General features: G+C 43.0%; 3 protein-coding genes across 20 annotated transcripts in view; 2 read left to right on the top strand and 1 right to left on the bottom strand.

The window, feature by feature from the left end:
* The window catches only part of col25a1 (collagen type XXV alpha 1 chain), a 30,598-nt gene extending 18,425 nt beyond the window's left edge, over positions 1-12,173 (top strand). For 6 of the 18 annotated variants that reach the window (XM_088368109.1, XM_088368051.1, XM_088368365.1 and 3 more), the window contains 21 exons: positions 494-538; positions 1,628-1,690; positions 2,544-2,612; positions 3,754-3,798; positions 3,874-3,918; positions 3,991-4,068; positions 4,228-4,251; positions 4,966-5,010; positions 5,081-5,125; positions 5,191-5,271; positions 5,344-5,406; positions 5,471-5,521; positions 5,631-5,657; positions 5,718-5,798; positions 6,048-6,083; positions 6,436-6,489; positions 6,561-6,614; positions 6,692-6,718; positions 7,020-7,073; positions 7,735-7,821; positions 8,076-9,289. In XM_088368109.1, coding sequence (XP_088224235.1) covers positions 494-538; positions 1,628-1,690; positions 2,544-2,612; positions 3,754-3,798; positions 3,874-3,918; positions 3,991-4,068; positions 4,228-4,251; positions 4,966-5,010; positions 5,081-5,125; positions 5,191-5,271; positions 5,344-5,406; positions 5,471-5,521; positions 5,631-5,657; positions 5,718-5,798; positions 6,048-6,083; positions 6,436-6,489; positions 6,561-6,614; positions 6,692-6,718; positions 7,020-7,073; positions 7,735-7,821; positions 8,076-8,288 — 1,287 coding nt within the window. In that variant the 3' untranslated portion in view covers positions 8,289-9,289. Of the gene's footprint in view, positions 1-493; positions 539-1,627; positions 1,691-2,543; positions 2,613-3,753; positions 3,799-3,873; positions 3,919-3,990; positions 4,069-4,227; positions 4,252-4,965; positions 5,011-5,080; positions 5,126-5,190; positions 5,272-5,343; positions 5,407-5,470; positions 5,522-5,630; positions 5,658-5,717; positions 5,799-6,047; positions 6,084-6,435; positions 6,490-6,560; positions 6,615-6,691; positions 6,719-7,019; positions 7,074-7,734; positions 7,822-8,075; positions 9,290-9,601; positions 9,641-9,775 lie in introns of those variants that run through there. The other 12 variants (XM_088368163.1, XM_088368206.1, XM_088368278.1 and 9 more) reach the window with 12 other exon arrangements.
* A 542-nt stretch (positions 12,174-12,715) lies between these two features.
* On the top strand, positions 12,716-18,213 carry etnppl (ethanolamine-phosphate phospho-lyase). Its single transcript, XM_088368413.1, has 13 exons — positions 12,716-12,831; positions 12,917-13,035; positions 13,659-13,818; positions 14,770-14,844; positions 14,913-15,006; positions 15,109-15,225; positions 15,300-15,382; positions 15,460-15,685; positions 16,712-16,866; positions 16,931-17,020; positions 17,089-17,219; positions 17,506-17,550; positions 17,697-18,213. The coding sequence occupies exons 1-13, from the start codon at positions 12,773-12,775 to the stop codon at positions 17,708-17,710; spliced, it is 1,368 nt and encodes a 455-aa protein (XP_088224539.1). The 5' UTR covers positions 12,716-12,772; the 3' UTR covers positions 17,711-18,213.
* A 56-nt stretch (positions 18,214-18,269) lies between these two features.
* ostc (oligosaccharyltransferase complex subunit) lies at positions 18,270-19,850 on the bottom strand. Its single transcript, XM_088368428.1, has 4 exons — positions 19,612-19,850; positions 18,774-18,867; positions 18,506-18,703; positions 18,270-18,430 (listed from the first exon to the last, which is right to left on the bottom strand). Exons 1-4 carry the CDS (start codon positions 19,748-19,750, stop codon positions 18,412-18,414), a joined length of 450 nt encoding a protein of 149 aa, XP_088224554.1. The 5' UTR covers positions 19,751-19,850; the 3' UTR covers positions 18,270-18,411.
* Between the last annotated feature and the right edge of the window lie 478 nt (positions 19,851-20,328).

Genomic DNA, 20,328 nt, shown 5'->3' with positions numbered 1-20,328 from the left:
TTTTATGTTATATGTACTTGTTGCTAAAAAGCGAAGCGTGTAGAGTCTCTGTGGCTGAAATGCACACATGCAGTTCGTGAATGGAAAAGCACTGACTATCCACGCACTTTCTTTTTGCCCTTCCTCGCTAATCCACTTTTAAGACACCTCAGATCTCAAGTTTATTTGGTCATCCATCATCGGGAAGGAGCAAAACAGTCCAATTAGCTTTCGGTACTTAACCAAAGTTTCCAGGTCACACCAAACTAATTCAACATTAAAATCAAACTCAATCCTGTGTTATATTTTTTTTTTCCAAATTAATTTTAATCTCATCCTAAAATTTTATTTTGAAAAAAATACTTTGTCTTGTGATAGATTTAAAAATAAATAAATTAATTAATTGGGGATTTTGGATTGCCAATTGAACATGGAAAGGACAAATGTTCTGTGGACTCCCAAAGCGCCTCTTAGCTTAGCTTGGCTGTAACATGTCGCAACTCTTCCTGTGTAGGGAGAGCCGGGACTTCCAGGGCTGCCTGGACTGCCAGGGATTAAGGTAAATGTTCTGCTGTTTCCACCCCGAATCTCGTCACACCCTCTCTTGACCCGCTTTCCATCTGCTTCAGCCCGCCACGGCAAAAACTCAAAGCACCCTTGTGTCACAACCAAAGGTGTTAGCATTGTGCTTGTTTGTGGCTCCATCATTTGCAAGCAATCATCCAATTAGCGCCCCCTTGTGTTCAAAGCTTGATTGACATTCAAGGATTAATCGGAAGTGAGTTGGTGTTTACCGTAAGAATAGAAATACCTGCTGTGATTTGCTTTGACATGAACGTTGGCATTACGTTCAATTAAAAACTCAAAGTGATGTTTCATTAGTCATTTATATTTATTTTATTATTTTAAATTATGGTTATTTGCGCTAAAATGTTTGACATTTTTTAATGGCTGTCGGGGACAGATCATTTAGAGTTGCATTGTTTTCTGGGGGAAATATTGCTTTGGTTTTTGCACGATCTGCCCTTAGTGCCGCTTTTGGAGCAGAATAATCACATAAAACAATCTTTCATTGTAAATGGTTGTGGAATTGATTTTTTTTATTAACTGTCCATGCCTCAATGTGTCCTGTGCATGTTTAATCAGACAAAATGGACATTTAATTTTGCACTGAATGCCCAAATGGTGACGAGGCCTTTTTTTTATGCTTGTTCAAGGTTTTTTTTTTTTTTTTTTTTTTACTTAAGAGGCTTGAATGCTTGATGGATCTAACAGCGTTTTGCTAACGTAGCACTCACCTATTTCTGAGCTTGCACGCTTGCCGCGCTCTGCATCGTACTGCGGCCTCCCGAGTGCGTGACGGCGAGCCGGTACAGATGGTTTAGCAATACGCCACCATTGCGCTCCCGTGAAAATCAGATGGAGCGTCGCACCTCATAGCATCCACTGGCTCCTCGTAAGTCAACAACAAGAATTCCTGCTGACTTGCCAACAGAGTCGGAACCATCGGTACACTTTGCGTCGAGAACAGACGTTGAATTAGTTAGCGAATGCGCGCATTTGTTTTTTGTTTTTTCTGTTTGTCCGTGCACGTTCAACTGAAAGCTGGCTCTCACTTTGCATGTTAAATGTATTTTCTTAAATTTAGGGTGAGCCAGGATTCCTCGGTCCTCAGGGAGAGCCAGGCCTCCCAGGCCTTCCAGGAACTAAGGTGAGTGAGCTCCACTTTCTTTCTTTATTTATTTTTATTTTTTTGACATTGCGTGGAATATTACAAAAGGGGAACTCGGCTGTATTTCTCTATCTTTAGAAGAAGTGATGGTATAATTTTCTGTCATGATCTATCTATCTATCTATCTATCTATCTATCTATCTATCTATCTATCTATCTATCTATCTATCTATCTATCTATCTATCTATCTATCTATCTATCTATCTATCTATCTATATAGTATATGATCCCAATAGACACATTTTACTATGCATGAAGAACAGTACTATTTATTTTTGCACCTTTTTAGGTTATTTTTATCTCCCCATATGTAGATTATTTTAATACATGTGTTTGAATGTTGAGGCTTTGATTATCATCATGATCTTGTTTTACTGCTTGCTTGCTTTGCTTCCCAAATGTCAGCGGGAAAGAAGCCGATGTGTGCTTCATTTGACATTATCACACTGAGAAGCTCCACACGGGCATGCAGGTGGATCATTAATAATGTTCTTGTCAGAATGCACATGTTTGGATTGGATTGTGGATTCATCCAAAAACACAAGCAGGGGAATTTTTGATATGATGGTTGACCTTACGTATGCTCACAATGGAAACTTTTTGTGATGATAAAAACTTCGGTTTGATGGTCAGTGGAGGAAAGATGACGCTGGATCGAAGCGACTCATAGTTGCGCCACAGCTCCCTCTGCTGGCCGTTTTTGCTCACTTCACTAAAACGCATGCATTAAGATGCAAATTTAAATGTCAAATATAAATGTCGGCTTGATGTGGACTAGATGATGACAAATGACAACTTCCAGGACTGAATAAGTTTTGTTTGTGTTTAAAGGGCGAGAGGGGTGAGCACGGACCGCCCGGGAAAGGCGAACGAGGCGATTTGGGACCCGTCGGCCCAAAGGTATGTCATTCCTAATTATTTTTTTAATATCGGTTCTATGGTGGTCCGTACACTTGGCCTCTTTGTGTACAACTTATCTGATCATTTAGTTGTATTAGCCGAGTGCTACCTAAACTATTCAAATCAAAGTTGTGATTTTAATATTCTACCGGGAGATTCGATGGAAATGAGTCGGCTGTTGTTTATGTCTGGCCCAGGCCCGGCAGGTAGCTTTAATAAACTCCAGTCTAAACTCAGATGACCCACACATGTGTTTCACATGCTAATAAAAAAAAAAAGTGAAACCTCACCTTAATCGATGACAGACTGCAAATAAACACGCTTGGTTATTTTAGTGAAAGCCCACGGCATGCGTGGCTCCCTCGGGGAGGAGGAGTGTGATTCTTTGAAATTGGACCTCCGCCGTTGAGTTTATGTTTTGGCCGGCATCCCAGTGGGATGACATAGAAACCTCACCACCGACTTCACTACCTTGTGAATGAGGTAAAGGCGGCAGGAGGTTTTGTCATCACAGGTGGCAAAAGTACTCACAATCTGGAAGTATAGAAAAGGGCCTGGAAAAAGATCAAGTATTCGATTGCAGGATTTGTAATTCATATAATTCAATCTGATTTACTTTATTCTAATTTCCATTTGAATTTTTGTTGTTGTTAAAATTGGTGTCATTTTTGTTCAAATACAGTGACCCTCATATTTTACTTTGGAGTATCTGGGACTTTGAAAGTATATGGCTTTAAAGATGCGGCTCTAAAATGTATTAAAAACAAAATTAATTTTGTAAAATTGTGAACCGATTTATTAAAAAAAAAAGACAAATTAGCTCTTGATACATCTTGCTTCTTCTTCAGATTAACTGTAATTTTGGGCAGGCACATGACACAGTTATTTTCCCCGCCAGATTTTTAGCCAATCACGCCAAACAACTTTGGTCTTTTTTTTTAAATCACATCATCATCCGCAGAATTTGAAAATAAATAACAAGCCTGTTTTGAAAATGTAGAAAATACACATAAGAGTAAAACTAAAAAGTCATCCAAAAAAAATACATACTCAAATCAAGTACTGAAAAATCAGCAACCAAATATTTGTATTTTATTTCTTCCCTGCCATTTTTTTGTCATAATTGTCATCTATTTGTCAGGGTGCGCAAGGAGAGGCGGGCATACCTGGAACAAAAGGCTCAAAGGTACTTGATCCCGCCTCATCAGCACTTCCATTCTCTCTGCTTGCACTAATTCCTAATTCCTCCCTCCCAAACCAGGGCGAAAATGGCGATAAAGGAGACTTTGGGCCCGAGGGGCCAAAGGTGACACTCTTGCCTTCCCGGTGACGTCATCAACTCATCGTCAATGAATGAAGGTGTCCGATATTTTCACAGGGCCCACCTGGGCAAAAAGGAGACCAGGGCGCCACGGAAATTATCGACTACAACGGGAATATTCAGGAAGCGCTGCAGGTCAGACAACGGATGACTCTATTATCTTGAGTTGTGGATTGAAAATATATTTCTGAGGGTGCATCTGTGCAATGGAGACAATATGCTGACACGGAGGTTTGTTTCCTCTGCAATGTTATTTCTCTCCTCTTCTCGTTGCGCTCCTTTGGTGTGCTGCAGAAGATTACCACTCTTACAGTGACGGTAATTATTCGGTTTGCCATCATCAGCGTTTGTTGTTTTTTTTTTGTTTTTTATCGCATGAGCACAATGCTAGCTTTGGTTTGCACAACAATTTTTTTTATATGGGTACCAAGCTGTGACTGAAATATAAAATGATGGTATTTTCCATCACTAGCAAGCTATTTATTATTTGAAGCAGCTAAAAAAAAAAATACTTAGCACTCCAAGTACCACCATAATGACCAATATTAAAATACAGTAGCGTAGTAGGTCTTTGTGTTCATATTTTTTACTATTCAATCATTAATTGAATACAGTACTTGTTTGTAGCATTCCTCGGCATTGGCATGCTCTCATCAAAATTGTTGACATTTATGTTCTATATGGCGGTACCTTGACTTACAAATTGAATTCATCACATGACCCCGCTCAAAATTCAAACTCAATCTGATTCATTTTTGAGAATTAAATAATCCGCTCTAGGAGAAAATAAATTTGTTGTTCAAGAAAGAGAAATTTAGAGGAAGCTAGTGGAATGGGGTACTGTTTTGAAGTACAAGCATGGACACAGAACAAATACAATTTCTAAGTCAAGGCAGCATTGCATTAATAGAATTGATGTGTTCTGGCTAACACGTTTTAACCATGCTTGGCATGTGTTGCTCTTTTTCCAAGTCATCACATGACCTAACACAATTGTGTCATTCTAAACGTGGCAACTTTGCTTGTGTGCAGGGCCCGCCGGGTCCTCCCGGGCCCGTAGGACCCCACGGTATGAAGGTAAATGTTGGACCTTTTCCAATGACTGTTGAAAAAGGCAATAAAACGTGACGGGTTTGTGTTCCGGCAGGGCGACCGTGGCATGCCTGGCCTCCCGGGACTTGACGGAGAACGTGTAAGATCACTTTGTCGACGTAAAGTAGTGGGTAGGTTTTATCATCAGGGCTCATTATTTGGCAGGGCTACAAGGGTTCCAAGGGAGATATGGGAATGCCCGGAGCATCGGGAGATAAAGGAGCAACCGGTTTACCCGGCTTACCAGTAAGAAGGTGCAAGAATTCCCATAGTGACCTTAGAGACACGTCAATTGATGGCCCTTGTTTCTTTGTGCAGGGTGTCAACGGGGTGAAAGGGGACAAGGGAGATTCGGGTCTGCCGGGTCCCCAAGGTTCCTCGGTGAGTCTCATGATGCGACCCGACGGATGGGAGTGTTCAAAACCTTACTCGATTGTTTCTTTAGATTATTGGCCCTCCAGGGGCACCGGGACCTCACGGGCCTCCGGGACCCATGGTAAGTCTTAGTTTGTAAATAACTGTACTTACACACTGGAGCCAGTAGATGGCAGCACTCCAGCACTGTGTGTTCTCTGAAACACTTCTTCTGTTCTTTTGTCTTTCAGGGACCCCATGGTTTCTCCGGACCAAAGGTAACTCATTAAGACCCCGCCTTCATGTGCACTTGATTTTGAGTTGTGTGTTTGTCGCAGGGTGAACCCGGTTTGCACGGTACAAAGGGGGCACGTGGAGAACCAGGCCACAAAGGGGACAGAGGACCCTTAGGTCTCCCTGTAAGTGGAACGAATCCACATTTCGTCTCCCACTGCTACCGTATTTGTGTGTTTGCATTTTATTGACAATGTGCGTGTGTGTATGTGCTCTCATTCATTTGCCTGATTAATTTGCCAAATCCCAGTAACCCATCGTATAATTTGCAACGGAACTTGGCAACAGATTGTGCAGGAATAACAAAGTTCATCTGGTACTAATCCCGCCTTGTCCATGTCCATGTCACTCATACGTCGTCGGTAACCACGCAGGGAGCCTCCGGCTTGGACGGCAAGCCCGGGATTAGGGTGAGTGACCGAGAGGCTTCGACCATCCCAAACTCTCGATGTCCTGTCTCCGCCTCTCAAGCGGACTCCTGTCCCATTTTCACCACTTCCTGTTTCGCGCTCAAACACGTTAGCTAGTTCAGTGGTTCCAATATCAATGTCGATTGATATTTTTATTTAGAATTTTGAAGTGATGTACCAAAGTAATGATTCGGTCTTAGCGCAAGGTACCACTGGGACAAATCTTAGTCCAGCATGAACACACTCATTCATTAACTGCATGTGTGCGCTGCATTGTTGTCCAAATGTGAGTTCCTGTTTTGGGAGGAGCGCCTCTGGTTTGGAGTCACCACGGCAACACTTTTCATTGCAGGGTACCGACGGGCCTTTGGGTCCAGCTGGTCCGGCCGGCCCAAAGGGGGACAGGGTAAGAAGCGCTCGACCGTACTCGTCTCGGTTTTGAAGCCTCGGCTGATTTTGTTGCTGTTGCCGGATCAGGGCGAGCGAGGGGCGACGGGGGACCCGGGACCCAGGGGGCCCTACGGATTACCGGTGAGTTTGGGATGCATCTTTTTTTGCCAGCGAGGACCTTGCATGGTACTGATCCATGTCATTCTTCTTCTTTGCAGGGAGCAGCAGGAACACCAGGCTTGGATGTAAGTCTCGGGGAACTTGGAAAACACGGGAAGGTTGTCAAGTAGAATTTTTAAAGCTCACATTTCAAAGCCGCATTCTCATTCCAAACGTCTCATCGGCATCCATTGCTAAGTATTTTTAATTGATTTTCATGTTTACATTCCATCGGAATCAGCAAGCGTGATTTAAAAGAAAACTTTTTGAAAATGTGAAGATTTCTAGGACCTGCGATCCCGTCCTTCGAAGTGGGACGCAACATTCCAGTCCGTGTTTGCTGTATGTGTTTGTTTTGTTGCGATGAATAACGCTGCCCTCTTCCAGGGGTTGCCCGGGTTGAGAGGCGAGAAAGGCGACCTTGGGGAAAGAGGAGAGAAGGTAGATGTAGAAGTAGATGCGCTGCACCGATTTCTAACACGAGGCAACTGGTGTCAATGGACAGGACGAGTGTTTTCCATTTGTTAGCATTACGGCGAGGTCCTCGCGACGTCATCGTCAATCCATCCAAAGCAATCTCCCAATCACAAATCACCTCTCATCGTCATTCCAACCAAAGTCCATTGACAGCAGGCTTCCATCTTTGTCACCAATGCATCTCACCACTTACAGTCCTGAAAAAAAAGACTAATTCTTTGTTCGCTTGTGCTAACATTAGCTAAATATGCTAACTGGATTGAATTAAGTTACTGATCTGGAAAGTCAAGATGATTTTGTGTATGTATTATTTTGCTGTTTATCTGCACCAGATAACCCGACTTGAGGTGTAATGCATGACTCAAATGTTTTGTCAAGATTGATAACCTTTTTTAGCGGTGTTTTCCCTGCTACTCTTTCTCAACCTTTGTGCCCTTGACAGCCTTAAAAGTTGGTCCGCTTCTCCCTCCGACTGTAATACTTCCTTTTTTTCCTCCCCAAGAGATCAATCTAACCTCCCTCTGTGGTGGGCTCCCCTTCTTTAATCGCTCCCCTTTTCCTAATCTCACTGCTGTTCCACAAAAGTGATTTTTTTTTTAATGTGACCAAATGGTTGTATTCACAGGGAGAGAAGGGAAAGAAGGGCAAAAAAGGGCCTAAGGGCGAGAAAGGAGAACAGGGTGCCCCTGGATTAGATGCACCCTGCCCATTGGTATGTCACAACTGTGAGCTGGAAGTTGCCTCCCAGACGTGAAGGGTGGTCGCCCCGAACAAGGGGGTCCGGGGGGGGTGCGGTATGGGGGGGGGCCTCGTGGCCACCCTGACGCCCAACTCGCAATAATCTCCCCAAACTCATTTCAAGGCTAAATTGTGGCGTCGGCAAGGTCACGAGGCGACCCCGCCACGTATGAGGTCACTCGGTCCACCTCTGTCCCAGTAACACTACGAGGTCATCTTTGCAAACAGGGTTTCCGGGGATTTAAGGGTGAAAAGGGGGAACCAGGGCAGCCGGGTCTGGACGGGCTGGATGCCCCGTGCCAATTGGTACAGTATTCCTCTCCTTCCTCTAGCACTCACCACCTCTGCATGCCGCTCACGTTCAGGCATCAAGAAACGCAACACACGCATGCGCAGCCATCTTATAATTTTCTACACGAGCACAACAGCCACTGCACGTGACTAACTTGTTGACTGCACGCAGCCTTTTACAAACACAAGTCCACAAAAAAAACAAGCTGGCATCAAGTCCCTTTAACGCACCCCTTTCACGCCCGATTAAAACTTCCCCGTCCTATTTTCTTCTATCTGATCCCTCAAAGTTAACACGAAGCTAACGGACTTCTCGACTGACGAGTGACCCAGTGCTCCGCCCCTATCATTAACTCGTTCCTTCCTGTTCTTGTACCAATTGGGCCAGACCATCACGAGAGGGGGACAATTCAATGTTACGAGCTCTTGTTATGTTTTACATTATTTAGCGCAAGCCGAATCTGCGACATGACACGCTAGATTATTCACGCGCAAAATAAGAGACTTGAGTCAGTGTATTAGCTTGCATGCCATTGATATAATTTTGAGTTGTATTATTTGCATGATTGACAAAATACTGTTTGTAAAAAAAAAAAAAACTGAAACCACATCTTAAGTTAATAAAATTAAGTATAATTACTGGGGATGGTAAGTACTCAAGTTTTAGTGGTCATGATACTGATAACAAGTACCGATACCGATCTTATTTTTAATAAATAAAGTTCCTCCCAAAACAATGCCATTTTCCCTTAGAACTGCCTAATATTTATGCCAATTTTAAATATTTTTTCTATTTCTATAGATACAATTGGAGAAATTTGATCTTAATGAGAATCTGTCCAAATCTGTACGCCTTTAGGTCCCGGTTGTAAAACAGCCACAAGAGGGCGGTATTTACTGGTATCGGCTGTTGTCGCGAGTATCGATACTTGCCCATCCCTAATAATTACACTAAAACTAATAGAAACACAACCAAAATAAGGCAATTTGAAAAAATAAAAACTAAGAAGCCTGCTCTGAAAACTAATTGAAACAAAAGTCACATCCAAATGAATAAATACAATAAAAAGCCATAACTGTGTATATGTCAAAATTGAAAATACATTTGAAAGATAACTGACATGCATGTGCAATAAATGTATAGAGACTCAGCTATTTTTTTTTTTTTTAGTAATTATCAATTTTTCACACCAGTGTTCGAATGTCAGGTTGTGTGAAAATAAAAATGTAACCAAGATTTAAAAAAAAAAAAAAAAATTAAAAAACGCAAATAATTTAGAGAGGGGGGTCAAAATGCCGGACTGACCACCGTGCTACCTGGCATTTGAACAGGGGTGTGCAGACTTTTAATGCATCATTGTACACATAATATCAGTCTATCTGTGTCCACATTTAATGAGTGCGTGTGTCGAGCATACCTCCAATGCCGGTTCAGTCTAATTGTGTGTTTGTGCTGGCGGCAGGGTCCCGACGGCTTACCGATGCCCGGCTGCTGGCAGAAGGTAAGATAGCAACAATCGACGAGCGCAAAAACATTTTCTCGTTTTTGTGCCCTCCCTGAGTTTGTTCATGTCGTCCACACAAGTATGAATGCGAGCACACTTCATGTGGTTTTCTCTCCTTTTTTTTTCTTGCAGTGATCACTCTAACCTGAACCGCATGGAGTTTGTAAATAATCTTTTTTTTTTGTTGGTATTTATATTTTTTTTAATGGGATTTAAAAAAAAAAATCTACGTGTATGAGGATGCAAAACCAACAACAAAAGAAACCCTGGGATGTGTCACGCCCCAAAACCTGCTTCTACTCACATCACATCAGCGTGTGGGGAAAACAAAATGTCCGCTTTCTCACATTCACATTGTTCGTGTTTGTGTGTGTTGGCTGGTTTGTTCGGAGCTTGTGGCGGAACTTTACAACCTCCCACACTGGAGTGCCACAGGGCTCTGGCTTGGGCGCTCGGACTCACAGACAGGAAGACGTTTTTGTGTTGTCACCGCCCACCAACGCACGCAGCATCAAAAAAAAAAAAAAAAAGACAAAACCTCGCAAAAGCATGCTGATATGTCTTGTGCGCACACTGTTTTGGCTTCTGCAGAGGAGAAACTAACTACAACAAAAAAAGAGAGATTCCATTTTTTTTTTTTTTTTTTTTTTAATTTCCATTTTTTGCTGAATCTTCCCAAGGGAGTCACGCCGTGGCTGGTCGCCTGAAAAGTCCCCAAAGCGAAAGGTGTTTGTTGCTTTAATGCGTCCGCCCGCCGTGCCTGCAAGAGGCGTTGATGGGCGCCGCCCTGCCGGGTCCGGGGACCCCGCACCTCTTTCGGCTGCACTGATAACAATCCACAAAGGGTTTTAGTTGAGACTGGTCCCCCACTTTTGAGCCGGAGACGGTCTCGGCGGAGACGGTTGAGGATCTACTGAGTGTTGATGGAATGCAGTCATGGTTTTTGGTTTTATATTATTGGAATTCAGTTTTTGGTTGGTCTTGCCAAAGCCCCAAGCAACCTGACATGTTGCGTTGTCTGTTTGGTTGCTTGTCGGAAAAAAAACCCAGACATGAGTATTCCCGATCTCAATTTATGTGTTTGACTGTTTGTCCCGCGGCTCTCCTTGCCCACGTGACTTTTTTGGTGTACATTACAGATTAAACTTTTGGCGAAAAGCCCAAACAAAAAACCGCTGTCCACAAAGATATGACACAACAGGATGTCAGGATGAGGGCGCTTTGGCAACGTGACGCTACGATGACGTTTTGTTTTTTCTTGTTTTCTATTTGGTGTATGATAGCCTTTGGTGCCTGGAGCTGTTATTCATTCCTTTATCACAAACTTTATAAGCATCTTTTCATTTATTGTTGATTGGAGAGGAATTTATGTAGTGAAATGTGTCGTGTTTTTTTTTCTTCTTCTCAATTGTTCAGCTTTAAGTAGGTGCAAACAACAAACACACAGGTGGCGTCAGTTCACTGCATGAACACTCGCGTTATATCGCGAGAAGTCCAAAACGGAACACCCACGAGACCATTATGGTGCATTTTGTTTCTTGAGTCGCTGCTATGCCAGCTTTTTTTTCTTCTTCCCAAATATTCACCAGTTTCTTTGTCGTCGGGTCGTTTATGTATGACGCGATTTCTTTGCCTATATGATGTATTTGTATTTGATGACATAATTTATTTTTCTATGATTTCTTGGATTGCTTGGGTTTTCCAAGCAACATTCCCGTACGTGTCTCACTCGGGCGTCGCCATGACGACACATCTGCTTTTGTATCGGTGACCTGAATGTTGTTGGGCCCAGCTATTGCGATACGTTTTGCTTTTCTTCCCTCACTTGTTTGCATTGAATGTAGTTTGGTCTCTAAATCTCTCTATATATCTATATATATGTGTGTGTACTTGTATTCTGTATAGTGGATGAGTTCATGTACTGTTGAGATGTGCTCATTTGACAAAAAGTGCAATTTTATGATCTGTGCGTGTGCGTGCACGCGCGCGTCCGTGCGTGTGTGTGTATGTTTGTGTGTGCGTGTGTAATGCAACAAGAGTGATTTCTGCGGCCCCCGTTTCAAATATACCACTTGGAGAGGACAACAAATAATAGAAAACCAGATTTCAGATTTTAAATTCAAACATTGAACCTTCCTCTAGTTTTCTTTTTCTGCAAATGATTTAGTGTTTGTCCTCACATGGTGCTGTGTTTTTAGCGTGTGCAGCTATTTTTTTAATGAGTTTTAGGTTTTGATTGTTTTTTTTAATGTGCACAAGTGCCAAAGTAATCCAATCCAATATTTTGCCATTCAAAAATCTACAAAAGACTCTGAAATGCTACATGTGGTTTTGGAACAAAGCGCAAACAGTTGTGTGAGTTGAAATATAGCTATTTGTATTATTTGGGATTGTGTTCTGTGTTTCTGTTCTGAATTTGTACTATTTTTATTTTGTTTTTTTTACCCATTTAATTGACATTTCTTTGAAGAAAAATCATGCTCATGTGACTGTGCTGTTGGAGCCAAATAAATGCAGTCTTTCAATTGCATCACTGGTAATAACCTCACACACACACACACACGTTTGCAATGGTAGTTGTAATTTAGTGTATTCCTAAAGTGCTTGCAAGTGAACTTTGATTAACCAACCACTCACTTTGAAATCATCATTCACGATGTAAAAACGTAACGTAATCTCTGGAAAGAAATTTTACTTAAATTAAGCTACCATTTTATTAAAAATTTCTGGCCAGTTTTGAGACCGAAGAATTAATTTAGGGTAGATGGAGCGATTCAAATCCTGAACCAAAAGACTGTCGGGCATGCTGATGTATTTTGTTGCCACATTTTTTTTTTGTTTCTTTTGTTTTTAAATTATTTGTCTCCCCAAATAGAATACGTGTTCAAATACCTTGTCCTTTAATTGCTTTGAAAATGAAAAATATCGGCGAGTACTTGTATTTTTTTTATTTATGTATTTAATTGAAAAAAATGGCAAGGCGCTGGTGTGGTGCACGCATAGTGCCAGTAGGGGGCAGCAGAAGCGTTGAATTGAGACGCGTGTGGCCTCTGTGCACTCACAAATGGGCGGCGCGCATCGTCAGGCCCAGAAGTCCGTGGAGTCGTCCTCCCGCGGGACACTTGCACGATGTGCGCCGAGAAGTTGGCTAAAGCGCAGACGATCGACCTGAGGCAGAAGTTCATTGGGTACGAGCAAAATGTGTTTATTTATTTAGACTGACTTTCTTTTTTTTTTTAACTGCCTGAGGTTTTTTTTACGTCTTCTATGCAGGCCATCATGCAAAATATTCTTCAGCGATGACCCCATTAAAATGGTGCGCGCCAGGGGTCAGTACATGTTTGACGAGAAGGGTCAGCGCTACCTGGACTGCATCAATAACGTGGCGCACGGTAACGAATGACGTCATTGTCGCGGCTTCAAAGTACAAGTGCAGAAAGTGAAAGGGTTGAAATGTTGTTGAATATTTGATTTGGAATTTGCGTTGGCTTGACAAAGTCAAGGTAGAGAAAATAGATACTGTGCCCTCCAAAAGTATTGGAACGGCAAGGTCAATCTGTTTTGTTGTGTACTGAACTTTAGTTTTCACCTCAAAAGATGAATACGAGACAATCGTTCAGAATTTTTATTTTATGCTATTTACATCTGGATGATGTGTTAAACAACTCAGTAGAGAGCTTCTTTTTGTTTGACAGCAACCAATTTCTACGTGAGCAAAAGTATTGGAACAGTCCATAAATAAAAAATGAATTTAATATCGGGTGGTTATGCCACTTACTTGCAAAAAAACTGCATCGAGCCTGCGAAGCATTGACTTCACCAGACAGTTGTGTTCTTCATTTGCATGCTCGATTGGGTTAAGGTCCGGTTTCGAACCGAGAAAGTCCTTTGTAATGTTTTATTTTTTCCGTAACTTGCCAGACCTGAGAGAAGCAACCACAGCTTGCACTTGACCTGCCTACAGGCGCAATATGGCTCATCATTTATTTATTTCCCCTCCTCCTCACCCCACTAGTGGGTCACTGCCACCCAGATGTGGTTTCGGCTGGCGCCCAGCAAATGGAAACGCTCAACACCAACTCGCGTTTCCTCCACGACAACCTGGTGCTGTACGCACAGCGGCTGCAGGCCACCTTGCCCGCTCAGCTCTCCGTCTTCTACTTTGTCAACTCGGGGTGAGTACACGCGTGACAACACTGAGACGGAACGGCAAGAGGGAGACGCTTCTCACGGTCTCATCACCTTGCCTGAAGCTGACTTGCAGCTATGCCGCATTCCGTAAAACTCGTCCAACCCAGACGACAAAAGTGGGAGCAGCCCTTTTTTGCTCTATTTGGTTCCAAGTCTTTATTGGTGGTGTTTTTCTTTGTACAGATACGACAAAAATAGGAATGATGTCCTGGCTGCATTATAATTGCAAACATGGAACACGTTTCATCACGATCTAAAAAAAAAACACTTGTCTCTTGTTTAAACACACTTTCCGCAATTTAAGGTCAAGGGTCACACTGTAGCTTGAATTCCCGGAATATTACGTACAACCGAAATGTGATTTAATTTCTGTAATTAATGATTATCAAATCCTGTGGTGTCAGAAAGAACACTGACTTGAATCTTTGTTGGGAAACGTCCAAAAAAAAATGTGACTAACTGTAAATGATTGCACACTGTGGCTTTAAGTGCGGGAGGGTGACTGTAATCAGTCAACACATATATAATATGATAACGAGTCATCTTTATTCTGTGGAGGAAAATTAACATCCCTAACAAGTCATAAATCTCCACATTGGGACTTTTGCTCAGATAAGTCAAAGTTAGCGTGGCAGCAAGATGTGTCAATAAGTAACTACGCTGAGGATCACAAACATTAGCCTCAGGTGTTATATTTGCTTCTTGTTTTGCTATTGGCTTGTGGAAAATAAAATAAGTATTTTAACTGGCATCCGCAAACAAAAGGTGATTTTGTATTTGAATAACGTATCATCATTTCAGTTTTGTGTGTTGCTTGTAAGCATAAAGATGTGCGAATAAGTCACGCGTGGGGCCTCGAGCGAGTGTGTGTTTAACGGTGACTCAGTAACTGGACGGTAGCGAGCGACTGACCCGGCGCCCTTTTTCAACTCTAGATCGGAGGCCAACGACCTTGCGCTTCGCCTCGCCCGCCAATACTCAGGCTGCCAAGGAATCATCACCCTGGACAAGTGAGTAAGACCGACCGTGCCCTCCCCCCCCTCCTCCCCTTCAACATCTTGTTTGCGTTTTGTCGTAGTGCCTATCACGGCCACGTGACGTCTCTCATCGAAATCAGCCCCTACAAGTTGCACCATCTGGCGGACGCGCCGCTCAATCCATTTGTCCACGTGGTGAGTGCAATTAAAACGTCGTGACTCAACCAGACCTGTCATGCAGTGACGCGTTACTCGATAATGGCCGATTGAGTCAGCAAGTTTGCTTTTGCTCGTCAGGCCCCGAGCCCGGACGTGTACAGAGGTAAATACAAAAACGACCACCCGAATCCGGCCAAAGCGTACGCCGACGAAGTCCGAGATATCATCCGGCGAGTGCAATCGGAAGGAGGCAAGGTGAGGTCATGTCGAACCTTGAACATTGTGCGACGGTTGAAAGAGGTCGTCCGATTATCTCGACTTTTCTGCAGATCGCCGCTTTTATCGCCGAGTCATTGCAAAGTTGCGGCGGGCAGGTTATCCCCCCTGCGGGCTATTTCCAGCAAGTGGCCGAGTACGTGTGCGCGAGAAATTAAAATTGTGCTCATGTCGTTGCATATGACTGAATCGCCTCGTTGTCGCCCCCCGCAGGCACGTCCGTGAAGCAGGCGGACTCTTCATCGCCGATGAAGTCCAAGTGGGTTTCGGCCGGGTCGGCAGCCACTTCTGGGCCTTCCAGCTCCAGGGTGATGATTTTGTGCCCGACATCGTCACCATGGGCAAGCCCATCGGCAACGGGCACCCCATGTCGTGCGTTGTCACCACCAGGGAGGTGGCCGAGGCCTTCATGTCGTCGGGCAACGAGTATTTCAACACGGTAAGAACATTCAGTGATGACTGCATCACATTGGTCAAAACAAAAATGATGCTGCCGAAATTCTAACGATTCTGGAATGACTTGTTTAGCAACCCTGGAAGGGATCCACTCAGAAAATCTGAACCAACTTGAACCAAATAAAAATCCCCTTAGGAAAATTGAACAGGAAGTCGGCCATTTTGGTTTGAAACAGCCATTTTGTTGTACTTCAACAAACTTACTAACGAATTTGAATAGTCAAATGTTAACTTTGTTGGGTACACACTTGTTACTTTAAATTTACTGCACGTTAAATTTACAGAATCCATCATGGTGAAATTATAGCTTCTGGTTGCCAGATGAAGCGAGAACACGTTTTGACGTCATATCGGCAGAAAGAGTGCCGGAAATTCAAACCCGATTTCATTGTGAAAATTATTTTCCCGAGGCTTACAAGAATTTTCAATTGTAAACAGATTAAATAATAATCTGCTCTTTATAAGATGTGCGAGTCATAAATGGTCAAATGAAAAGACTATTGTAAAGATTATTTGCGGCAAAATCTTGCGGAGTGCGGCTTTAATGTATGTTTTTCAATTGTACACTCACTGGCCACATTATTAGGTACACTTAGCTGCTCTGTTTTTGCGCTTGTAGTTAGCCCCGGAAAACCAATTAGCCCACAGAATGAACAAATGTTATTTTCGGAAAGTTTAATGTTGAAAATCCAGTATACCTACAAACCAGCAACAACAAAAACTTTTTTAGAGAGCTTCTTGAGAAAGTAGCAAAGGCCTTAAAATGACACAGAAGAAGTTCCACCTGAAAGAAAGCTGCCTCTAAAAAAACAATTTTAGCAGAACGACATATAATCCAGGTTGTCGCCGCAGGCAAGTTTCACGCTTTACATAATAAGTAGGCTCAGAAATGTCAAAATGTCTGCCAATAACGTTTTCCAAGAAGCAGGACTTTCTGCATTTATATCAGCCAAGTCAAAACACTGCATAATTGTTCTGGAACTTTTGACGCTAACTTGTGTGCGTTCAGTTCGGAGGTAACCCGGTGTCATGTGCCATCGGTCTGGCCGTCCTTGACGTGATTGCCAAGGAGGACCTGCAGGGTAAAGCCTTGCGTGTCGGTGGCTACCTGACCTCCCTGCTGGAAAAACAGAAGGAGAAGCACCCACTGATTGGTGATATTAGGTAACATACGAGTCCAAAAGAACGTGCCGGTCGCAGCGAGGAATGACCGTGTGACCACCCGCAGAGGTCGCGGTCTATTCGTGGGTGTGGAACTCGTGAGGGACAGATCCAAGCTCACACCCGCGACGGCAGAGGCCCAAGAGGTCATATATCGGTGAGCGACGTCCACGCTTGCCGCGAACGCGCTGAGTCAAAATGACCTTTTGACCCTTTTGCGCCCAGGTTGAAGGAACAGCGCGTGCTGCTGAGCGCCGACGGGCCGCACCGTAACGTGCTCAAGTTTAAGCCCCCCTTGTGCTTCAGTACCGATGACGCCGACTTTGTGGTGGACAAAATGGATGCCATTCTCACAGGTGTGACGGAAAGTCCAAACACTGCTTCAGAAAATCCAGCAGAACAAATTATATTCGGCAAAATACAATTGGTGGCAGGTACTGTATCGGCTGGGTGGTATCGGCGGCTTCTATGAGTACCCGATACATTGAAAAAAATATACTATACACAAAAGCGTTCTTTTTTTTGCTACACAAAAACTCAGATTTTCAAAATCCTTGGTGTGTTTTGCTCTTCCACCTACAATCATCATTTACAAAATAATAATAATTTCATAATTAACTATTGTTTATTTTCTACCCACAGAAATCGAAACAGCCACAGGTTTGACCACTGCCAACATACTGAATGGTAAGGATCATGTCCATAAACTTATGCAAACGAAAAAAGGTACAATTCATGTGTAGTTCGAACTACTTTGAACTTGGCTTCATGTGGTTCATCATAACAAAATAACTCCAAGATGACACATGCATCGCTTTTCTTGTTTACTATAGGTGGCAGTGGGTAAACGCCCTTTTGCGTCATCGCCACGGCTGCAAAGTCAATAAGGTATCAGTCAGGAAATTCCGAAACTAAGCAAGCGTGCTGCTGGCAACTCAACATGAAGCTTGATTGTCAAATAAGACGACAATTAAGAGGGAGGAGCATAAAGGTAATTTTTTGCACTTGGTCTAGTCAAGTCTGCAACATGTGAAATGAAATTTAATATGCGCAACGTCCTGGTTTGAATGAGTTGATCTTGACGGGACGTTTAAGGACATCAGGGTAAAGGGACACTTACTAAGTGAAGAAGATTGGGATGCCCGCTCAGCATGGGGCAAATGGCACTTAATGACTCCTTTAGGAGGATTTTTTTTAATACCATATTTAATTCATGATTTAGGTTTCTAATTCTTAATAGATTTAAGGCTTGACTCGTGCAATATGTTTTAAAAATGTGATTTTTGTGCTTCTTCATCGCTCAATGTCGATAGCTTTGCAGACATTAAATGCAGAATCAAGCAAATGTGACTTTTTCTACTGTTCTGGGTTATTTTCCCTTAATCAACTACCACCACAGCAAGAGCTTCTGAAAACGGTTTTATTTCAAGACTTGGTAACAAAAAAAAATTCACTTGCTTCTTTTCCATTGCTGGTTGTTTATCGCGCTTAATTTCTGTGGCAACATCAGTGCTTTGAGTCCAGATGAATGATCATCCACAGTGGAATTCATCCCATGAGATATCCCCTAGTGAGGAACAAAAAAAAAAAAAGAAGTGAGCTAAACGGGACAGAATCATCACAAACAGTTTCTGAGACTTACGGCAACTTCATGCGCATGAAAACTCGAGCCATGAAGAAGCTGAGGACGACACTGACAAAGCCGATGAAGAGCAACAGGAAGCGGTTGAGCTTGGGGATGTTGGGTGCATTGGAGCGGTCCAGGATGATGAAGCCCAGGCCTCCCATGGTGAACAGGAAGCTGGAGGCCAGACCCTCCATGATGTACTGGCCGTTCACCCTACACAACGCACAAAACGTGCTTGCATCTTTTGCGTCATCCTTCCTTCCAACGTGGACGACGCGCTCACCTGTACGCCAGAAAAGCCACCGGCCGCTGGTGTCCGTGCTCGTCCGTCATCGAGCCCACGCTCGGCGGCTCCACGATCACGTCATAGATGATACCTGGAAGGAGGAAAAAAGGTAAGACACAAACTAGTCACCAGACTTTTTACACAAAGTGGTCACAATTTTAAAACATTCTCTGTCTCACTTAGTTTATTGGATAAATGTAAAACAACTTTTTTTTTTTTTAATTCGAATGGAGCGAAATCACAATACGGCTGGACATGACGTCATTTTGCAAAACCTTCTCGTTAAAAGCCTCAGGCACGGAATACCCGGATGTTGTTGCCAGCTATCTTAAAAGAAGGATGCACCGGTTGAAAGTTTGTGAGCCTTGGCTAGGAAAATACATATTTAAAATTAATGGTAATATATTTGCATGCAAACGGGAAAGTTAAAAAGTACACACAGCTGTTCGTATTTAAAGAGCCTTGCGCTACGCTATAATATGCGACGGTAATGACGTCATAACAAAGCGCCCGAGTAGTATTTCCAACTCTTTTCCATTAGCTAAAAGTTACCCATCTCGTACGCGCAGCCTATAAAAATGTCGACGTGCCAGTGAAAATGAGTTAAACAGCACACGTTCAGTCGCTTCTTCAGATGTTTAATTACTTAATTGTTAGCTAATGCTAGCTCGGTTAGCTTGGTTACTTGCAACATTTTGAAGCAAATCCACATGCTCGACATGACTCGCAGTGGTTTCCTTCGAGTTTGAAAATGAAGAGTGTGCAGGGATGAGTTTTGTTTTGCGGTGTCGCCTCTCTGGCGTTAGCGCGTCGGTCAGTCGCCCGTCGTGCTCACCTCCGGTGATGAGAAAGTACGAAAGGATGACGAGCGCGTAGACGCTCATAGCCGACGGCATGTGCAGCCATGACGGCTTCTTCAGCTTCACGTTGGGGCATTCGAGCACAGTGAACGGGATGCTGTACAAAGTCTCCATTAGGTTGCCGACAGGACCAAATCGAAGATTGCTGTTACCCGGCTATTGCTGCTGCCTGCCGTCTCGGAAGCATTTGGTGACGTGTCCCGGAAGTCAAGTGAGTGACGTTTCTTTTTTTGCAGAAATATTATTTTTTTCACGTAACCAAATTAAATTGAGTTAAATTGATTATCTTTGCATAACTAATAGTGAGAAATGTCAATGCACAAACTAGCGCAATGCGTGCAACGTCACGATCATACCGAATGTTTTAGTTGGCCCAACTTTGTCATGCTTGGTAGATAGTATATGAAATATTTCAAATACATTCAACAGATTTTTAGGTGGAGTCCCTCGGTTTGAGAACCGCTGCAATGCGTAACCTACTCAAAATAAATCTCATTAAAAGTTATAAATATTTTAGTGTTTTAAAGTTAACGCTATAGTGTCAGCAACTGGCAAACTCAAATTAAAACAACGAACTTAATTGGATCTTCTATAACATTGGCTCAAATATTTTTTTAGTATCAACACCCTAAAATATATTTTTTTAACATTGAATGCGCGTGTATTTTATTCTACCAGTAGGGGGAGCCCGT

This window comes from Syngnathus floridae, chromosome 1 (genome assembly GCF_059516105.1).
Source record: "Syngnathus floridae isolate MCC-2025c chromosome 1, RoL_Sflo_1.0, whole genome shotgun sequence".
Classification (NCBI taxonomy): Eukaryota; Metazoa; Chordata; class Actinopteri; order Syngnathiformes; family Syngnathidae; genus Syngnathus; species Syngnathus floridae.
Note: the sequence above shows the minus strand (reverse complement) of the source record. Positions and strands in the feature narration are given on the sequence as shown.